We start from the raw sequence: 19,836 nt of genomic DNA on the forward strand, positions 1-19,836 counted from the left end.
TGCATGGTCCGTCGAGAAAAATACACTGTAGTCCGTGTACTTATTAACCTTTCGTCCTTTGCTTCAAGATCATCATCGTCTGCTAGTTTGAGTATGGATCATTGATAAATTTTTATTTGGTGGAATGGAAAGTAAGTAATTGAATTTAAACATTTAATGAATTTAGTAGATATTGAGGAATGAAAAGTTCTATTGTAGGATTCAGGAATTTATTTTTTTAGATCAAGCCGGGTTTGATTTTTCTTACAAATTATAAGGATAATGATGCTCATTGCGAATTTCCTGATGTAGAAAATCTTATTAATACTAGTCAGAATCCAGTTTTAATGTATTTTAATAAATAATTTTATGTTCCTAGGTAGCATAATAATTATGCCACTTAGGAACATGTAATTCAGGGTTTGTATGGTTTATTGGTGTAGGAAATCGGTGAATATTTATTACAGTACAGGCAAATATACTTGGGGTACTCTTATAAATGATTTGAACTAGGAACAGTGATATTAATTTAGAGCCTTTGAAAAACTTTGTTAATTATCTCCCCCCCTCCCAAGAATTTAGTGAAATTAACACTTTAGATAATGGCTTTTGTGTATGAATGAGAATTTCATATGGTCTACTCGGCGCACATACGATTTACGAATCTTGTTCTCTACTAAAATTGACATTGCTTAATTTATTTATGAAATCAGATAGCAAAAAAGATACTTTGGTGTATTACTTTATCTTTTCACTCCAGCAAAAGCTTAAAACCATTCATTAATGCCAGTTATTTAATGTTTTAATACAACCAATTTTTAATTAAAGACATGTTTCTTTATAATCAATTTCCAAAATTAATATCAAAATTAACTTTTGCACGCAACATTATCACTGTTTGTGTCAAACACTTTACTTACTTGCATTTTTGCTCTAACATGTAATGGTATTTTCATAACATTTTTCATTTCTTTCTAGGTTAATTCTCAAAAATTCAAATAAAGTATTGCAACTAGGTTTTCAAATTAATTCACAATGGTTACTCCTGCAGCAACACAACCAGCTCCTAAAGCTGGTATGCCCAATGCTATTAGGTTTCTGTTCGGTGGTCTGGCTGGGTATGTAAAATATCTTCACTTATCTTTATTAAATGAAAGCCTTTATAATTTTAATAAAAGTAAAACTTAGTGTTAGAAAGGTAAATTATACATCATTCAATAAAATTTTACAGCGATGGCAGTCAGAATATCAATTTGGGCAAAGGGGCCTAGAAATTTTGTTTTTGCTATTTCTTGAATCCTTGAAGAAAATATCAACACCAACGCATGTCCATTTTTTTTATATACCTTAGACGATACTGAACAAGTTTATATTTCAAAATTATTTTGCGGAAATGAAAATACACTGAGATATTAATTTAGTAAAATTAACTTTTTATTTGCGGAAATGGTTAAACTTGTGTTGGTTAAATGTTACAAAAATGTCAAGGAGAAGGGGGGAGTGCAAGAAAGCTGCTGCCTTTAAAAACGCCCAAAAAAATTTCCTTTTAACATTGTGCGCAACTGCGGAACATTATTGATAATCTTGTCAGCTATGAAACTGTGCTTTATGAATTAATGCACTTGTTGTAAGTGTAGGGTATTGATTTTAAATGTTTTGGTATATGTTCTAGAATGTCTGCTACCATATTTGTCCAACCACTTGACCTTATCAAGAACAGGATGCAATTAAGTGGTAAGTTTGACCTTTGAATGTTTATTACTTATACCAGAAGTACATGTATATGAACCAAAGTTATATTTTGGCATTTTCCTTAATATGGGGAGATGAACTTCCATCGGAATCTCACCCCCCTTCAGTTCAGCTCCCGCCAAAAATTGCACTGGGGAATTGTGGGTAACCACATTCTATATACACTTTATCACCTACTAGTCGCTAGATGGCGATAGTGGAGCTATGAAGGCGCAAAAACGTTGATTAAAAGGAGGTCCCATATGGTAATGGCACTTAGTACGACTTGAATCTATTTAACCCATGAATATCCAACTATATCATTAGCCACGGTATACTCTGAGAGAACGTGGGGCGGATCCTATTTTCACGCCCTAAGAGTGATTTTCTTTTTTAGCCAATAGGAATGAATTCGGAAATTGTCATTTTAGCGCCAGATAGTTTACGAGAGCAGAATAGCCACGAAATGACTTCTCACTGACAGTTCACATTATTTTGTTAAAAATAAGCTTTACAACTATAAATCTTTCTAGAATAAAAATATAAAATGAAATGGAATGTTATTATTATTATTATTAGTGAAAGGGGTGAAGGGCTATGGACATGCCCGTTCGCGCACTTCGACCAGAGGTCCATTGTGCAACCCCGAACCTTAAGACTTAAAAAAGCCCGATATCCGACACAAAACGGAGAATCCTCTTGGTCGGCATATTATAGAAATCAGAAGCTTCCAGCTGGATATCACGACCCGTTCACTTTACGGGGCGTGATTCTCTGGAAAAAACCATCTATACGATGGAAATCAAAAAATTAATATTTTGTAGAGACAATGTCGCCCTCTAGTGACTTTTTTTTTGTTTAATTTTTGGATTATTGTTTTTTTCTCTCTCGCTATTTTTTTCTCTATATAGTTTTTTGTTGTAATCCGATAAACAAACACGTTGGCCTTAGTTTATTTAGTTTTTTTGATATCATATATAATCCTTGGTAATCCGGGATTGAGGATCATTCAGAGAAGAGAGGAGCAGGAGACTCCTGGTGTAAAGTAGAAATGAAGAGTTTGTTAGTTAGTTTAAAGTTTGTATTGTTTAGAAGTTATGGTTTCGAAGTTATTGAAGTTATTGTGAGTCGGCTAAAGTAATTGCCCCTCGTGTCCGAAGAATTGTCGTCAGTATTTGGTGCGGTATGTTCGAGCGCGCTGTCAGTTATAAGTGCGGTATAAAAGGTCTTTTTGTGTGTTATAAAGAACTATCGTAGTTCTTCGTGTGTGGCAAGAGTAGTCAAGAAGAAAGAAACCCATCTACAAGAACTTAAGTACTTTTTTCTTTTATCGATTCAAGTGTTCATTATTTATTTACCAGTGTACCTTATATCCGGTCCTTTTTGTTTAATCTGTCCCCCAAGACAGACAATACGTTGAGTTACATTTATTGCCCATGCAGATTCTCCCAATTTTACTCTTATAGCGGCCATCCAGTGCCCTTAAGTCTAATCGTTAACCGTTAGGCCTTAGAGACCATCCAGTTCCTCTAAGTGCCGTTCTCTCTAAATACAATCCCTAAATAATTTCTGATTTTAATCTTATAATCTCACCCACCATTGTTATCAGACCTTAAGGCAAGGTGCCAGTAATTGTGTATATATTAATTATTGGTGAAAAGATCAATCAATGTTATAATAAATCTTTACTATGTTTTGATACGAATTTGAACCTCTCTTTCATTATCTTACATCGGGATAACCCATGGGGTCCTAGGATCTGAACAAATAAATTCGAAATTGCGACGCAGGGAATTACTTTTCGTCCTTTATTCTCCCTGGAATTTAGTGCTCGGGACTCGTCCCTCTAGATTTCCCACTTTTCGGCCCACGATCTGCTCGTAAAGTGGTGCACGTCGTAATATGATGCATACCTAGATGCTCGAATCTTTGGGCCGCGTAATAATCGCACCTGCAAAGCACATGAGAGGCGGTTTCCTCCTCAGCCTGACATGCCCTACAGATTGGATCATCACTGATTAAGGAGACAGTGACCTGTTAGTAGGCCAACGACCAACTTATATTAGATTTGGAAAGCGAGAGCAACTCCTTAGCTCTGCTTAGAGGGGCCCGAGATACACTCTTTAGCCTGCCTTTGGCCATCCATCTCAAGCCAAAGCTTGAGTTGACGGTCAGTCATGGAGTTGGAGATAAGGCCGCGAACCCAGCCTTTGCCCCCTTCTTGGCTAAGGTATCGCCCTTCTCATTACCATAATACCCCTGATGGCCAGGAACCCAATAGAGCTGAACTTTATTGTTGGTGCCTAGCTCCGAGAGGAGACTCAAACAGTTATAAACCAGTTTTGAAGAGACCTGAAACTGGTTGAGAGCCTTGAGGGCAGCTTGACTATCCGAATAAATTTGGATAACCTTGCCATGAAGCTTCTTTTTAAGACAAAAGTCAATGCAGAAGCAGATAGCGGCAATTTCCGCCTGAAAAACAGTCTTTCAAAGAAGCCGAGATTGCTAGTAAGACAAAACATCCCCGAACCAGAGCCAGAGTGGGTCTTAGACCCATCGGTAAACCAGACGATTTCTCCTCTGGCCCCGAGGGTACTATGATTGGCCCATTAGGTAGACAGGTAGCTGACTTGAAATTTCCTGGTAGATCTTGGTGTGGCTATTATCCCAAATATTCGCCTTCCACCAACCATTCTGGTTGAGTCTATAGGCTCCCATAGCAGCAGCTTCCTCTATGAAAAGATGAAGATGAAGAGGAAGAAAGTTCAGGAGAATTTCTAGAGAAGCACTTGGGGTTGTTCTCATAGCTCCTGTGATGCTGACACAAGCCAGCCTTTGCAGAGTGCGCAGATCGCTCTGCACATTCTTAATTCGGACTCTAGGCCACCAGACTCTGTACAGCCAGAAGACCACTTTAGGGCTAAGCCCCCATGACCTGCTAACTGCACTTCTGGTTCTCCAGAGTAACATCTTGGCCTTCTTAACTATAGAGTCAAGGTGAGGCTTACACGTTAGTTTGTTGTCAAGAATAACACCAAGGTACTTCACCAACGCGCTTTCGCTCAAGATAGTCCCAAATAAGGGGATATCGTTTAAAGAGTTTGGCAACCTTTTACGAGTAAAAGGAACAAAAACCGTTTTATTAGGATTAACCGTAAGATCAACTTCCCTGCACCAGTTTTTCACTGATGCAAGGGCCCTTCTTACTAAATCGCTAATAATGTTGGGGAACTTCCCCGTAAAGATGATGGTGATATCGTCGGCATAGCCGAAGCAACGGCACCCAAAAGTTCATCCACAACCAGGCACCACAGCAGAGGTGATAGAACACCACCTTGCAGGCAACCACGGCTGGTGGCGACCATAAGGGATTCACCAAGCAGGGAGGATACCACCACACGATTTGTCAGCATAGCTTTGATCCAAAGACATAGTGTCATTAATGCCAAAGCGCTTTGCAGCCTTCATGATGACTGCGCTGGACACCTTATCAAAAGCGCCCTCTATATCAAGGAAAACTGCAAACGCTATTTCCTTAAAGTTGATAGCCCTTTCAATGCAGTTATGCCATGAAGAGCAGTCTCAGTAGATTTGCCTTTTTGGTAGGCATACTGAGCCGTCGAGAGAGGTATATGAGAAATAACCTCCCCCCTAATATAATTGTCAAACTGTTTGGCCCAAAGGCCTTAGCCTCAAGGTAGTTAGATTTCCTTGGTTTCGGGATAAAGATCACCCTAGAAAGTTTCCAGGTGCTAGGAATATATCCAAGCCCTATAGATTCTACTCAACATTGGGCAGATACTATCAATGCCCTCCTGCAACAGAATGGGAACTATCCCATCCGACCCCGGAGATTTATAGGGCTTATAAGACTTTATTGCCCAAATAAGTCTGGAGTGCGTGACAATTTTATTCGCCACCGCCCAATCTTCCCTTTTGGTATATGCAATCCTAATGGGAAGGGGGTCAGAATCAGTATTGTTTGTAATTCTGGAGTCAGGAAAGTGTACATCTAACATATGAGTTACAGTCTCCTTACCCGACGAAGAATGACTACCATCTTTCAACTTAATAGTGTCAAGATGTTTAGTCTTATCGTTGGCCATAATTTTCATTAACTTTGCCGTACTGGGAATATCAGAGATATTCTCACAGAAATTCCCCCACGAGTCCTTCTTGGCCTCGCGGATGGTCTTATGGTATGCAGTGAGGGTGTGCTTGTAGGCAACCCAGTTACCCGACCTCTTAGCTTCGATAAAAAGTCTCCTAGATTCCTTGCGAAGCCTGCCAATCTCATGGTTCCACCAAGGAACTAGCCTTGGCTGGTTGGTAGACTTCACCGGACAATTGCGGTGGTAGGATTCGATAATGGCATGATGCATGCGATCAACAGCCAAATCAAAATCCAGCACCGATGACAACTGAGGCTTATCATCCTTCAGATGAAAATTTAAATCATCCCTAAAACCAGGCCAGTTGGTCGCCTGGGATTGCGAAGTTTGGTATAAACCTGAACCACTTTCATCCTGACTTAATAGCAAATGTGTCTGTGATCCGACAGTGATGGTTCACTGGACACATGCCAGTCATTAATTAGAGCTGCGACATCTTCTGTGCACAGCGTGAGATCAATGACCTCACTTCTGTTAAGAGTAACAAAAGTCGGTTCATTGTTCTTATTAAGAATATGAAGTTTCGTACTAACCACGTATTCCATTAGCTTATCACCACGATCGTTGCAGTTGCTGCTTCCCCAGATAACATGAGCGTTCGCATCACAACATATAATGAGTTTCTTTCCCGACCGCTCACAGTGGTTGACCAGATTAGACACCTCCTGTGATGGGGGGGGGGGCAGAGCATCATCGTAAGGAAAGTAAGCAGATGCCAGCATGAGTTCATCATTCCCATCAGCGGTAGGGGAAATGATTTTAAGCACAGCAGTATCTCTAGCGGAAGGGCATGAATGTCCTTGCGTACCAATACACAAGCTCTAGGTGAAACGGAATTATAGTCATAATAGACATTACCTGCACTATTAAGACCAAGGATTTTACCCTTGGCAATCCAAGGTTCCTGAATAAGAGCAACATCAATTTGCTCCTTAGCAAGCCTTTGACAAAGTACAGCGGAGGCTGCCTTGCAGTGATGAAGATTTATCTGCACCACCTTAATGCTCCCGATGGTTAGGTTAGTTCCACCACCAGTCTCCCCCACTTTTGCTCCAGCTGGCTGAGCCACCATGCCATAGACCTCTTCAGCATCCGAGACACTGAGGATTTTGATGTCCTCTGTCAGCGTATCCCTATCCTAGTAGTCGCTTAACAGAGGCTCCAAGTCCTCTAGTCCTGAAATGATAGAGTCGTTAGGTGTAGGATTAACCACACCCTCTTCAGCACTTACGACTGAAGTTTGATTTGGGTTACTGAATATCTTAAAGATACGCCTATCCAAACCTGTCTGAGCAGCAAATCCTGCCGCTTTGATGGCATTGACCGACTCACCATTCAGTAGAAAAATCCAACGGATGGCAGCCGGTTCCTCAGTTTTGCTCAGCACCTTCCTACAGCTGGTGTTCAGCGCACCGTTGAAGGTTTGAAGACGCCTGAGTAGAACTTTAGGGTCCTTCGTCCAGACGTCCCTTGTTCGGAGAGCGACCTTAAAAGGTTTTGGCAGGTCACTCGCCTTTGTTACCAAAAGCCTTGTTCCCTGGAGAACCTGTTCGTTGCGGTCGAACTCCTGACTTAACCAGTTACCTGGTAATCCTTGCACAGGTAAACCAGGGCACCTCCTTTCAGCAGGAATTTAGGAAGAGGGTTACCCAAGGGTATCCCGTCTATCCTCTCCAGAACTCCGCGCTGGATGGTTCCCATTTCTGCTTCTGTTAAGCAGTTCGAGGGAAAGCCTTTTTTTATGATGGCCATCCTCATTGAACCTACAGCTTCACTGAAGGTCAGTGGCTTAGACCTTTTGGCAGCCTGTTGTTGAGAGCTTGGAGAGTTGTGGTCCAACTCCCTTGTTCTCTTGTTTGATGAGGAGTTACCTTTTGCAGAGTCTTCTGCCAACTTCCTGAGTGTCTTACGACGCTTGTTCCTCTTGCGAGTACGAGCCTTGGAAGGGGATCATTAACGATACCGTAATTTCACTTCCCCGGTACCACTCAGCCCTCAGCACGATACCTCACACCTTAGCTTAAGGAAGAAGCAGAGCCTTAGTTGGCTATAAAAGGAGGGTTGCCAATCCACCTGTTACTCCCTTCCACCACGAAGAGGTACAAGGTTGCAGTTTATGGAATTGAAAAGGAATGTTACTCCGATATTTTGAAAGCGATGCTATCAAGTGCCTGTGAGATTTTTAACAATTTAAACATACAAACTATCTCTGAAACTTTGGAAGAAAACCTGAGTCAATGTTGCCATATTATTATTAAATAAATGCTCTTTGATAATTTTATTCTAATAAAAACTATTCTAATAATAATATTAAATAGATAGATCTATTTATTTAAATAGATTAATGATAAATACTGCAAAAAGGAAACAACCATAACGTGTCATTTTAGGAACTAACGCTTCGACTGCTTATAAATAAAAGCTGACTCAGCTGAGTTCTACTTCGACTACGTCTCTATAAATTGGCTCCGCCGCACGCGTCGCCAAAGGTGACCAAGGGTATTCCAGTTGAATATTCATGGGTTAAATAGATTCATGGTACGAGAGATATAGTGATCTGATAACTTCAGTTTATTTACTTCTGCTTATACCAAATGTGTACTTGAGGGAAGGGGATTAGTGGAGCTCATTGTTCCTCTAAAACATTATGTGGTTATGAGCCCATCCCAACTATTTTGTTTGGTACAAAACTTGAAGCAAGAATTTAACCCCACATGAAAAATTGCACACTTATAATTTGTGCAATATCTTTTCGCTCTCAAACTCCTTTGATTTTTTGAGGAGTTTCAGCTTGAGTGAGAGCACCATACATATCAAATAGCAAAAAATGAACACACTAAGCTGTCACTCGTCCAAAAGTGGAAAAGTCCATGGGGTTGACCCTTAACTTGATTATTTTATTTACACTCATTTTGAAATTGCATCTTTTATTCTTAAAATTAATTGTTAATTCAGTGGTTTGATCTTAGGTGAAGGAGGTAAAGCTAAAGAACATAAAACTAGTCTTCATGCTATAAGGAGTGTAATTCAGAAAGAGGGATTATCAGGACTTTATGTAGGGTAAGTGTCTGATTTACAAAACCAGTTACTAAAGAAGACAGGTAGTTAAAAAATAAGCAAAATGTCTAATGTCTCATGGTCATAAGCTTTTTTTTTATGTCTGAAAAATAGTTATTTGGTGCAATTAGACGCCACCCCTTTTCTCTTTTTATTGATTCTCCTTTTTAGAGGTAATTTAAAATAATAAAATATTCACAGCAAATAATTGATGTAAAAGATATAGTTAATTTAAAATTGTATAGTGAAAACGGCCAAAAAGGGGAGGAGGTACAGGCTGCTCTGCCAGAGCCATAACTCTTGTCGGTGCTTTTGTAGGAAGGGGGCATGAGGTTTTTAATTATTTATTTCTGGTGAATAATTTTTGAACCAATAAATTATCCTGCAAAAGGATGTTCAGTGGGGTTGAATTTGGGGGAAACCGGTGGCTGTCTTATTGTGCAATATTATAAGGTTTGATCCAATATCTGATGAACAAAGTAATACATTATTTGAGACTATAATAGGGGAGAACCATGCTTAGTTAGTTTCAGTATTTCCGGTCAATGGAGAATGGTTTTGTAGACGACTAATATATCTTTTGGTTCTCACTCCTTGGAGAGGGTCAGGAGGGGCACATGCTCATCACCTCCCTTACCAAAAAATAAGTTGTCTAGGAAATACTTTAAGTTGGTATTTGAGACAAATACCAACTTAAAAATAATGTAATTTTCCCACAACTTATTAACTTATTTATTACCCCTTTAACTAGTTTATTGAAATATCCTGACCACTTGAGCCTACTTAATGTCAACTAAAATGTGTATACCAACTAAAATCCAACTTATTTTTTGGTGGCTTACGAGGCTAATAATAATAATCAGCTAGGCTAATACCTTAGGCCGAAGTCATCAAGCGACTTTTGAAGCCATTAATTCAGGTGGCTGGGTTACAATGCGTAGGAGGATGGTGGCAAGCCCTGCATGCTGGTAGAACCTCTTGAATTATGTGGTATTTTGCTCATAAGATATTGAATCAAACATTTTTTTTAAAAACCCTTACCAAAAAATAAGTTGGATTTCAGTTTGTATTTAGTTTGTATACACATTATTAGTTGATATTGAGTTGGTATTAAGTAGGTTCAAGTTGTCAGCGTATTTCAAGTTACTATTAAAGGGGTAATAAGTTGTTATTCAGTTGGTAGGAAAATACTGCTTTTGCTAAGTTTATAATTAGTTGGTTTTTAGTAGTCAGGAAATTACATAATATTTTTAAGTTGCTTTTAAGTAGTTAAATGTAAATGTTGATTCTGGTTTAGTTGGAAATAAGTTGATTAATAAAGAGGATTTAAGTTATTTTTAAGTAGGCATTTGTTCCAAATACAAACTGAAAACCAAGTTGAAATACAAGTTGTCCTAAGTGGTTTTTAGCCAACTTATTTTTTGGTAAGGGAAAACATCTTTCAAATGGTTGTAAATGGATCCCCAATTTATAGATTCTGTTGCTGAAATTACATTTTTAGTGATGTACCCAGGATTTTGGTTGGGATAGTGGGAGCTATATGATTGCCTAACGAAAGTTAATAAATATTTCTTCATTCATTAGAGGGGCTATAAACTACTACATGAATGTCTGACCCTGTGGTAAAGAATTATAGCACAAAATGTTAAACTTTTACTGTTTCTTGGTTGAACTATTTCCCTAAATCCTATAAAAGTTCAAGTTTCAAATAGCTGTTTCCATTTGAGGGCTCCCGAGCGCTCGAGATCGCCCCAATTATTATGTTCAATTTGCGTGCTCGAATATGCTCACTCTGAGCCCGCTCAAAACCTTTTTTCCATTAAGATCTGCACTCTTGGTGTGAGTTTTTCTTTTCCAACACTCTCGTTCTGCTTTTAGCAATTTATTAATACCTTTTCCCCTCTAAACTAAAGTGCTCAAATTTTCCAAAAGTGGCGTTTTTCTCTCGATTGAGTGAGACCAATTACGTCAGTGACAAATTTGGAGCAAATCTCCATTAGTCAAATGGAAAATGCTATTATGAAAATTTACACTATAGGGTTCCCTTACCAAAAAATAAGTTGGCTAAAAACCACTTAGGACAACTTGTATTTCAACTTGGTTTTCAGTTTGTATTTGGGACAAATGCCTACTTAAAAATAACTTAAATCCTCTTTATTAATCAACTTATTTCCAACTAAACCAGAATCAACATTTACATTTAACTACTTAAAAGCAACTTAAATCCTACTAGGGAAACATCTAAAAACCAACTGAAAAATATTATGTAATTTCCTGACTACTAAAAACCAACTAATTATAAACTTAGCAAAAGCAGTATTTTCCTACCAACTGAATAACAACTTATTACCCCTTCAATAGTAACTTGAAATATGCTGACAACTTGAGCCTACTTAATACCAACTCAATATCAACTAATAATGTGTATACAAACTAAATACAAACTGAAATCCAACTTATTTTTTGGTAAGGGTTGTTACGGATAAGTATGTTGAGGACTTGCGACAACCCATTATTGTGAGACTTCGTAACATGCGTGGAATTTTATTAAGAGTACTACGTGAATTATTTCTATGGTTCATTCTGGTATTAGAGTATTGAATATTTATTATAAAAGTGTGAACTAAGAACTGCCTTTGCATCTTTAAATTTAATATTTAAAAACATTTGTGGGTCTGAGTATCTCAGTAAAATATAATTTATCTTTATTTGGAACAGTATCAGGCAAAATTGAACTACAGCGGCCTCATGTAATTTTGCTTTTTTTTTTGACGCGTAGTTTACGAAACTATTTTTTTGGGCCGCAAATGATAATTTTTTTAATTAACTTAATTTTAAAAAAGTAGTAATTTTAGGGAATTACCGTTTTTTTGAATTTTTTTGGGTGGAGAATGTAGCACTTGACGCGTAGATTACGAAAATATGTTTTTGGGCCCTAAATGATTATTTTTTTAGTCGTAATTAGTGAAATCGTAGCAACTTAAATAGTAACTCCCCGTATTGGCGCCTGACGCACTTTGAGATTCCCCGTATTGGCGCCTGATGGCGTCGCGCACTCACTAAAAAAAGCGATGGGCCATCTATAACGCGACCTAGAGGACAGTACCAAGCCTTACGCATCAAGTATATACTTTTAATATCAACCTGAAATAAGCGTTTGTGGCCCAAAAATACAAAAACACCTAGAAAATGAACAAAACATGTAATTGATTTTATAAAGTATGGGAATATCACTTTGTGGCCCAAAAATACAAAACACCTAGAAAATGAACAAAACCTGTAATTGATTTTATAAAGTACGAGAATATCTGGAATATCACGTGGAAATTTTTAGGACACCGAAACTGTGATGTCGGCGAACTCACGACGGAAATAAGTACAACGAAACACGTGAAAATGCCCAAAAATGTGAAATTTTTAAAATTACATTAAAAATTAAATAATTATTTGCGGCCAAAATAAAAAAATTACCTCGGCATCTACGTGACAAGGTCTATCAGGCACAACCAAAATTAATATAAAATTCAATGAAAATGAGAAATTTTTAAAATAAAAAAATTAAATAATAATTTGCGGCCAAATTAAAAAATACCCTCGGCATCTACGTGACAAGGTCTATCAGGCGCAACCAAAATTTATATAAAATTCAATGAGGCCGCTGTAGTTCACTTCACCCCAGTATCAATACTTCATTGTAAGACTTAAAAGCTCGATCATTAATGTACTTTTGTCACCTTCTATTAACTTTCTCGCTAACAATTTGGTTCTATTATGAGTGTGGTTAGTCAGTTTTAAGGCTGCGTACTGTTTTTGGGACTGTTCATTAGACATTTTCTACTCATTAGGAGCTATAAAATATTTGACATAATCGTTAATAAAATAAAATTTGCTTTAATTTTTTTCTTTAACATTTTTTCACAGCTTATCAGCTGGCCTCCTTCGACAAGCTTCTTACACAACTGTACGAATGGGTGTCTACACAACGCTCTTTGAAAGATTTTCGTATGATTTTTTTCATCAATAATTTCTAGTTTGATCTACAGAGAACTGTAATACGTGGTAACTAGCTGAATATTATAAAGTGACATGACTGATTTTGATTTGACGCATGGCCCTAATTAATGCATGGATAAAATGTTCAAAATATAAAACTTAATGCCAAATCTTTATAACCTTTTGGGTGCATAAATAGTGCAAGGATCTATAGTGCATGACTGTTAGATTGTTATTTAAAATATAATTATAAAGTATATAGAATTAGTAGAACCAATCTTTCTAATTTTATCAGTTATTGACAGTAAATTGACAAGGTTAATATTATTAAAATATTTGACCAAAAGCATGGATCTTGGAGATCAAATTTTAAACGGCATCACAACTGGCCTTTGGTCAGAATTATATTGCTGTAGCTCCAATGTAGAATTTCAGTACCATGATAAGCAAGATTGTCAATGTGAATTCTTAAATGACACCCCTTTTTGGTTAAAAACTTAAAAAGTTACTCCAAATAGAATTTACTGCAATTTGTTGGTTATCAAACAGATTTTTAGCTTCCATGGTAGGGGTGTGTCCTCCATTCCCCAAATGCCGTGTTTGTAGCCCTTCAACAGTACACTATCACGTGCTAAATATTGAACAACGAAAGTTTATACTCTCAAAATTTATTCAATGCACATTCAGACCAATATAGTTCTATTTTAGGGTTTCAAAAAATGTGCTCATTTGTAATAGTAAACATTTTTTTACAGATTTTATTTATCTTTACAGCAATGACGCTAAACCACCTGGGTTTTTTACAAAAGCAGGTCTTGGCATGGTTGCTGGGGCTGTGGGAGCTTTTGTTGGTACGCCAGCTGAGATTTCTCTTATTAGAATGACATCTGATGGAAGGTATTATATATAAATATTTAAAGGGGTGGTTCCAGATGTTGAATTTTATGCTTGCAACCTTCAACCGTGAATTTATTAAACGCATGAATATTCAAGTTTAGCCTCTACATGCGGATACTATTTACGCGCCCTCACTCGTGACCAATTAAATGATATAAAGTGTCCCCATCTTCTGCTATGTAAACTAGGGGGAAAACTTCTATCCCACTATACATACTATATATTTGTCTGAGTGTAAAATAGGGTTTGAAATCTAAATTACAATACACCTTATGCATGAAATTATAAATTGGTTCCATATGAATATCCCTTTAAGTCACTTATTCAGAAATAAATACTTGATCATTTTCTTTTTAGATTGCCCCCTTCTGAAAGAAGAGGATACAAAAATGTGTTTGATGCTTTATTTAGGATAACTAAGGAAGAAGGAGTTTTAACCTTATGGAGAGTATGTAGCAATTAACTGTGCCATCAGTACATACTTCATTAAGCTCACTCTTGAAAATACATTTTTCCAGGGGTGTATCCCAACTATTGGCCGTGCAATGGTAGTTAATGCCGCACAATTAGCCTCCTACTCACAAGCAAAACAACTTTTACTTTCTACTTGTATGTATATATTAATTAGCTTAATTTACATTAAGGTAGAGCAGTTCTATCAGTTAATATAAACTATAACTAAGTAGCCTTTTTTAAATTAGACATCCATCCTTTTGAAAATGGGGATTAAGCATTCCACTAACTATAGATAGATTAATTATAATAATTATAGTGCAATATAATTTCCTTGGATCAACCCTTTTATTATTATTATTATTATTATTATTATTATTATTAGTAAGAGTTGGGTGGTAGGGCTAGACCAAACCTAGCACTTTGACCAGAGGTCCATTGTGCAGCCCCAGCCTTTAAACATGGAAAAGCCCAGTCTCTGAAACGAAGCGTAAGATTTGCTTTGCCGGTGTGTTGCAAAGATTGCTCGTTTCCAGCCCTTTTACAACAATACGCGGGTGTATGCTCATTTGGAATTTCATAGTATCTACGTATGAAGGGTCTTAAGAGTGAGTCTTCGCCCCTAAGCTAGCAAATAACGCTCATTAAAGTGTACTCTGTAACAACCCCCTTCATTGGGATCTAAGTATTTACACCACACGAGTTCCAAATACCCATGTGCTTGCAACAGTATTTGGTATTTTTTGGTGTTATTGTGACACAAAATCTCTTATTTGATTTATTAAATAGTTATTAGAAACTAGCTTGGGAGCATTGACCAGGCTCTGAACATAGTCCCATGAAAAATTATCACAGTTTCCAAATCAGAAAACCTCTCTGGCTAATGGATGGAGCCTTGTTGAACTATACAGTTCCATGTTCATTTAGTCATTTAGTTCCTCCGTAGCGTAATTATAGGGAGCGTCATCTTGTTGGTAACAAACTCGAATTAAGAACATCTCCTACAACGCAATGTAAAACCACCATGTAACAGTCACTGGCCAATATTACATTTAGAAATACTGGAGCAATTATACCATCCCCTAAGATTCCTACCCAAACATTAACCAACCAATTCTCCTGATGGTGTTGTTCGAAATAATTAATTTGTAATTTGTAATAATTATTTAGTAATTTGTAATAATTATTTAGTAATTAATATTTATTATTTAGTAATTTGTAATAATTATTTCGTAATTAATAACTATTATTTCGTAATTAATAACTATTATTTCGTAATTAATAATTATTATTTCGTAATAATTATTATTTCGTAATTAATAATTATTATTTCGTAATAATTATTATTTCGTAATAATTATTATTTCGTAATTAATTATTATTATTCGTAATTTATTATTAAAACATAAATTATTAAAAGTAAACTGCATTTGTAAAAACATTTTGCATTTTGAAAAACCATTTTCAAAATTAATTTTGTATTTTTATTTTGAGCAGCAAAACCATTTTGCATTTTGTATTTAGAAAATCCAATTTTCAAAATGCGTTTTGTATTTTGCATTTTGAGTTATAGAGAAAGCATTTTGCATTTTGAACAACCTTGGTGTCTAGCCCCATCCGTAAAAATAGCACGAGTGCTAGGATGTGGGTTCTCCTCAATGTGCCGCAGAACCTTTGTCCTCAAATCACTCTAGCAAGCACCAGGAGTAACTGGCTGGGGCTGCTTAACCATTGGGTGAATACATGTACCAGCAATTTGCTTCACTGACATCAACAAAACTCAAGCAGATCCATATTTTATAATGTTCCTTATTTGAAATAACGCTATAAAAACGCAACAAAATAACAAAAATATAACCATCAGAATTGGACAGTAACAAGCTCATAAGTTACTAAGCTTGTTTTAAAACTTGCTGGGTAGTGATTTGTTAACAACATGTGTTAGTTTGATGATCTGCCAATTTGCATTCCTCTTATATGCAGGTTGATAATATTATTTTCTATGGAATGTTATTCACTAGCTGAACACGGAACCTCAATACTTAGCCCTTTCATATCTAGGAGATGTTGTGAAATTCCCAGTGTACATACAAGAGCGGGGAGACAAGGCTGATAGAATGGGCAGCTCAACACCCAGTATTGAGAAGACAATAAATGACATAGCTAAAGAAATAAAATACTTTTCAGCTTACTTCTCTGATAACATAATGTGCCATTTTGTTGCAAGTATGATAAGTGGATTAATTACAACAGCTGCTTCTATGCCAGTTGACATAGCTAAAACCAGGTAAAACCTTTTTCAACTTTTAAGTTTGAGAATATGCTTCTCAATCAAAGGGGTGTTGTGATTTTGAATTAAATGTATTTTAATATATTTTGTGTATTACACGTTTAAAGGGTTAAAGTTTTAAAGTTGATTAAGTTCACAGTGGCACACTCGCGTTTAAGTTAAAGGGGCACCTGGAAGGCACTGTTAAAAAAATTAAATACGTTTTGAAGGGCAAATATAATAGCAAATTGTCAATTTAGCAGATTGAAATCTAGAAGTTTATTGGTGTGCCACTGTACACATATAAAGGTGTTTAACTCCTGTCAGACCTTACGGCGTTTTCCATTTGATTGCTTTCAAACGCTCTAGATCACCCCAATAAACTTTTGTTCCATCTGTTTCACTCGATTGTCACGTGTTCCATTTATTGCTCTTGAGCACTTGGAGATCGCTTGAAACTGATCTGTGTGTGAAAATTGCTCTTGTAAAGAATATACTAAAAAAGCTGGGAAGACCACTTTTAATTTTATAAAAACAACTATTGGAAGAGATCAATTTCGTAAATGGATTCTGAGTGAATCTCAACCAGGCAAATGGAAAACGCTGTAAAATATCACATGAGCCAATGGTCTTTTCCAACTTTGTTGGTGAGCATAGCTTTTAACTCTCAAAACATGTAGCATTAATTGGCGTATTAAATTACTCCTAATTCTTAAAAAAATACCCCTACTACTACTAAATGTCAGCTCACATAAACAAAGGTAGGCAAGTATAAAATTTTAATTGAAATATTTGAATTTAACAAAGTGTTTGTGCCCAATACATGAAAATGGAGTAATTCATGTTTACGATCAACATTTTGCAAAATTATTCGCTCGTATGAATAAGTCTTAAGTGTTATCATACAGTAAATTAACTCAATTATTTACTGATATAGAATACAAAATATGAAGATAGTGAATGGAAAACCAGAATATAGTGGAGCAGTGGATGTTCTTGGAAGAGTCATTAGAAATGAAGGCATTCTGGCCCTTTGGAAAGGTTTTACACCTTACTACGCTCGCCTTGGTCCACACACAGTCCTTACGTTCATCTTTCTCGAGCAGATGAATACTATGTATAAAATACATATATTAAAAGATACAACTGGAGGTGGCGGACTATAAAATTTTTTGTTAAAACCATTCATAGTACAAAAGTTTGTAGGCAAGTAACTACAGTTGAACTGTAATCTTCTTGTCCAACAATTGTAATACCAGTACGCATATTATTGTTAATCTTAGAACTAATTGTCTGAATAATATGGTGTGCTTTAGCCTATTGAAGTTACTTAGCCATATCAAAATAATTTTTCTTGAGCGTATAACCATCGTTGTGTAAGGTTTGAGTTTTCATTTCTTCTATATATAAATTTCAATTTCTCTTTATTTTTCTTAGTTTATCAATTGAAGTTACTGGTATAGAAATATATGAAACGTCTGCACTTAAGGTGTAGTTGTAATTTTTTAAAAATTGTTAAATAAAATATATCACAATTCTGTTAAGTTTTTATTGTCCATGAAGCCATTTTAAAATAATCCATGTATGTTTTACCAAAAGGAAATAAGTTAGGCTGTATAACTCCTATTTTAATTTATGTATTTACAAGTGATGTGCGAGTACTCGCCTTGAAACTATAATCGCCTTGCTGAGAAACTCTTGGAGCTTTAGAGTTCAAAGTTTGACCAAGGTCAAACTCGTTAGGTAATTTTTATCAGGGTTTTAGTGTTATTGAAAATATTTGATGTAATTTTTTCTGCACACGCAATTCTTCCATGTGACATTTTAAAACTCCCAAGGACTCGTAGCTTGGAAAACGAGTAATCTCAAAACTCGTAAACTCACTAGGTTTTTCAAACACTAAGAAAGTTTTTTGAAACACATTACAAATTCTAAGGGCCTGGTGCAGAGACGTTTTTAAGAATCGCAAAATAGCGATTCCTCGCTAAGTTAACAGAAAGGGGGTGTTGTTTCGGAAAATCGCGAGCTTCGCGCCTAATTGGTGTGCAGAGACATCTTGATCGCAAAAATAACAGGAAAGTTTTGTTTATTTTACGAGAGGTCTACGGCAGTCACTAGCCGCCAAAAAGCTCTCTAAAACCATGGCGGATTGTGGTACCTTGGATGCTTCTATTATTAATCCAAGGTGGTACACAAAGAGCTCAGGAAATAAATTGAGAAGTAAACGCTTTTTACCTACTTTGATAAGATAAATAGTACAACACGATAGGTCAGAATCTTTTAAATGATTAAAATTTGAGTTTCTAGCACATTATCGCTTTCTGAAAAATGTTTTTGTTGAATTATTGTCAGAGCCAAGGCCTAACCACAATCACGATTCACGAAACACTAAAATAAGCCAATTAACCACTCTTAGAAATTTTACAGGTAAGAAAAAATTATAATACAGAATCTTATACATTACTACTTTGGGTGTATTCTAAGCCTTGGTTTATTTATAGGTCCTTGTGTATGCAGTGGGTTTTAACTAATGAGTCAGTAATGACATGGTGAATTTGTTCAGTGTATCAAAGATCTTTAGCTATCAACCAGTGTTTATACCAATTCATCTACCGAGAAGAAATCTTTCCTCAGGTAGACTAGGAGTTGCGATAAAAGATGTATTGGAATATTAAAGTTTATTTGGCATGCATCAAGAGCGTACCGAGCCAATTTGATGTATTACCTTAAAAGTGTTTGTCAGTGTACACGCTTATATCATTTTCTACAATTTATACCTTGACTAGGCTATGTAAATGCCAGATAATTAGGTAGAACAACAACTTATGTCAAAAATTAAATATTGGTTTAGGTACTTTCAAAACGTTAGCGAGGAACTTTATCTTATCCTAAACTCTCTTTTCAATATATATCAAGTTGTTTATTTTAAGTTTTATAAACGTTTGTTTGTTATTGTTGTTTAGTATCTTAAATATACTGTTAATCTATCTTTGAAGGCCTAAAAGTCGCTCATCAACTTGGCCTGTCCTAAAACTTGTATTGTTTTTTTTTGATCTAATAAATACATATTATTATTATTATAGCAGGACCATTGTTTTACGTGTGATCAATATAGGATATTTAGCTAGAAATTGCTTTAGACAATTACCAATTTTTGTACACTCGTGAAATTGCTATTTATTTATTCATTTATTTTATAACTAGATTTATTTTAATTGCTATCAGCTAAGTTTTGAAATAAATATTTTCCCAAAAACCAAATGATATGGCTCATTTTCTAACAGA

At 36.1% G+C, this 19,836-nt stretch overlaps 1 protein-coding gene across 1 annotated transcript; it reads left to right on the top strand.

The window, feature by feature from the left end:
• LOC149925411 (mitochondrial 2-oxoglutarate/malate carrier protein) lies at window positions 1–18,035 on the top strand. The gene is made up of 10 exons (XM_090160745.1): window positions 1–131; window positions 958–1,097; window positions 1,652–1,713; window positions 8,852–8,942; window positions 12,861–12,941; window positions 13,707–13,829; window positions 14,187–14,277; window positions 14,348–14,438; window positions 16,470–16,569; window positions 17,489–18,035. Exons 2-10 carry the CDS (start codon window positions 1,015–1,017, stop codon window positions 17,715–17,717), a joined length of 951 nt encoding a protein of 316 aa, XP_090016871.1. The 5' UTR covers window positions 1–131; window positions 958–1,014; the 3' UTR covers window positions 17,718–18,035.
• Window positions 18,036–19,836: the final 1,801 nt, after the last annotated feature.

Source organism: Leiobunum rupestre, chromosome 10 (genome assembly GCF_980474605.1).
Source record: "Leiobunum rupestre chromosome 10, qqLeiRupe1.1.hap1, whole genome shotgun sequence".
Classification (NCBI taxonomy): Eukaryota; Metazoa; Arthropoda; class Arachnida; order Opiliones; family Sclerosomatidae; genus Leiobunum; species Leiobunum rupestre.

Coding starts and splice junctions, on each gene's coding strand:
- LOC149925411 (XM_090160745.1), top strand. CDS start 1,015: ATGGTTACTCCTGCAGCAACACAACCAGCTCCTAAAGCTGGTATGCCC. Junction 1,098..1,651: donor CTGTTCGGTGGTCTGGCTGG/GTATGTAAAATA, acceptor TATATGTTCTAG/AATGTCTGCTACCATATTTG. Junction 12,942..13,706: donor ACGCTCTTTGAAAGATTTTC/GTATGATTTTTT, acceptor TTATCTTTACAG/CAATGACGCTAAACCACCTG.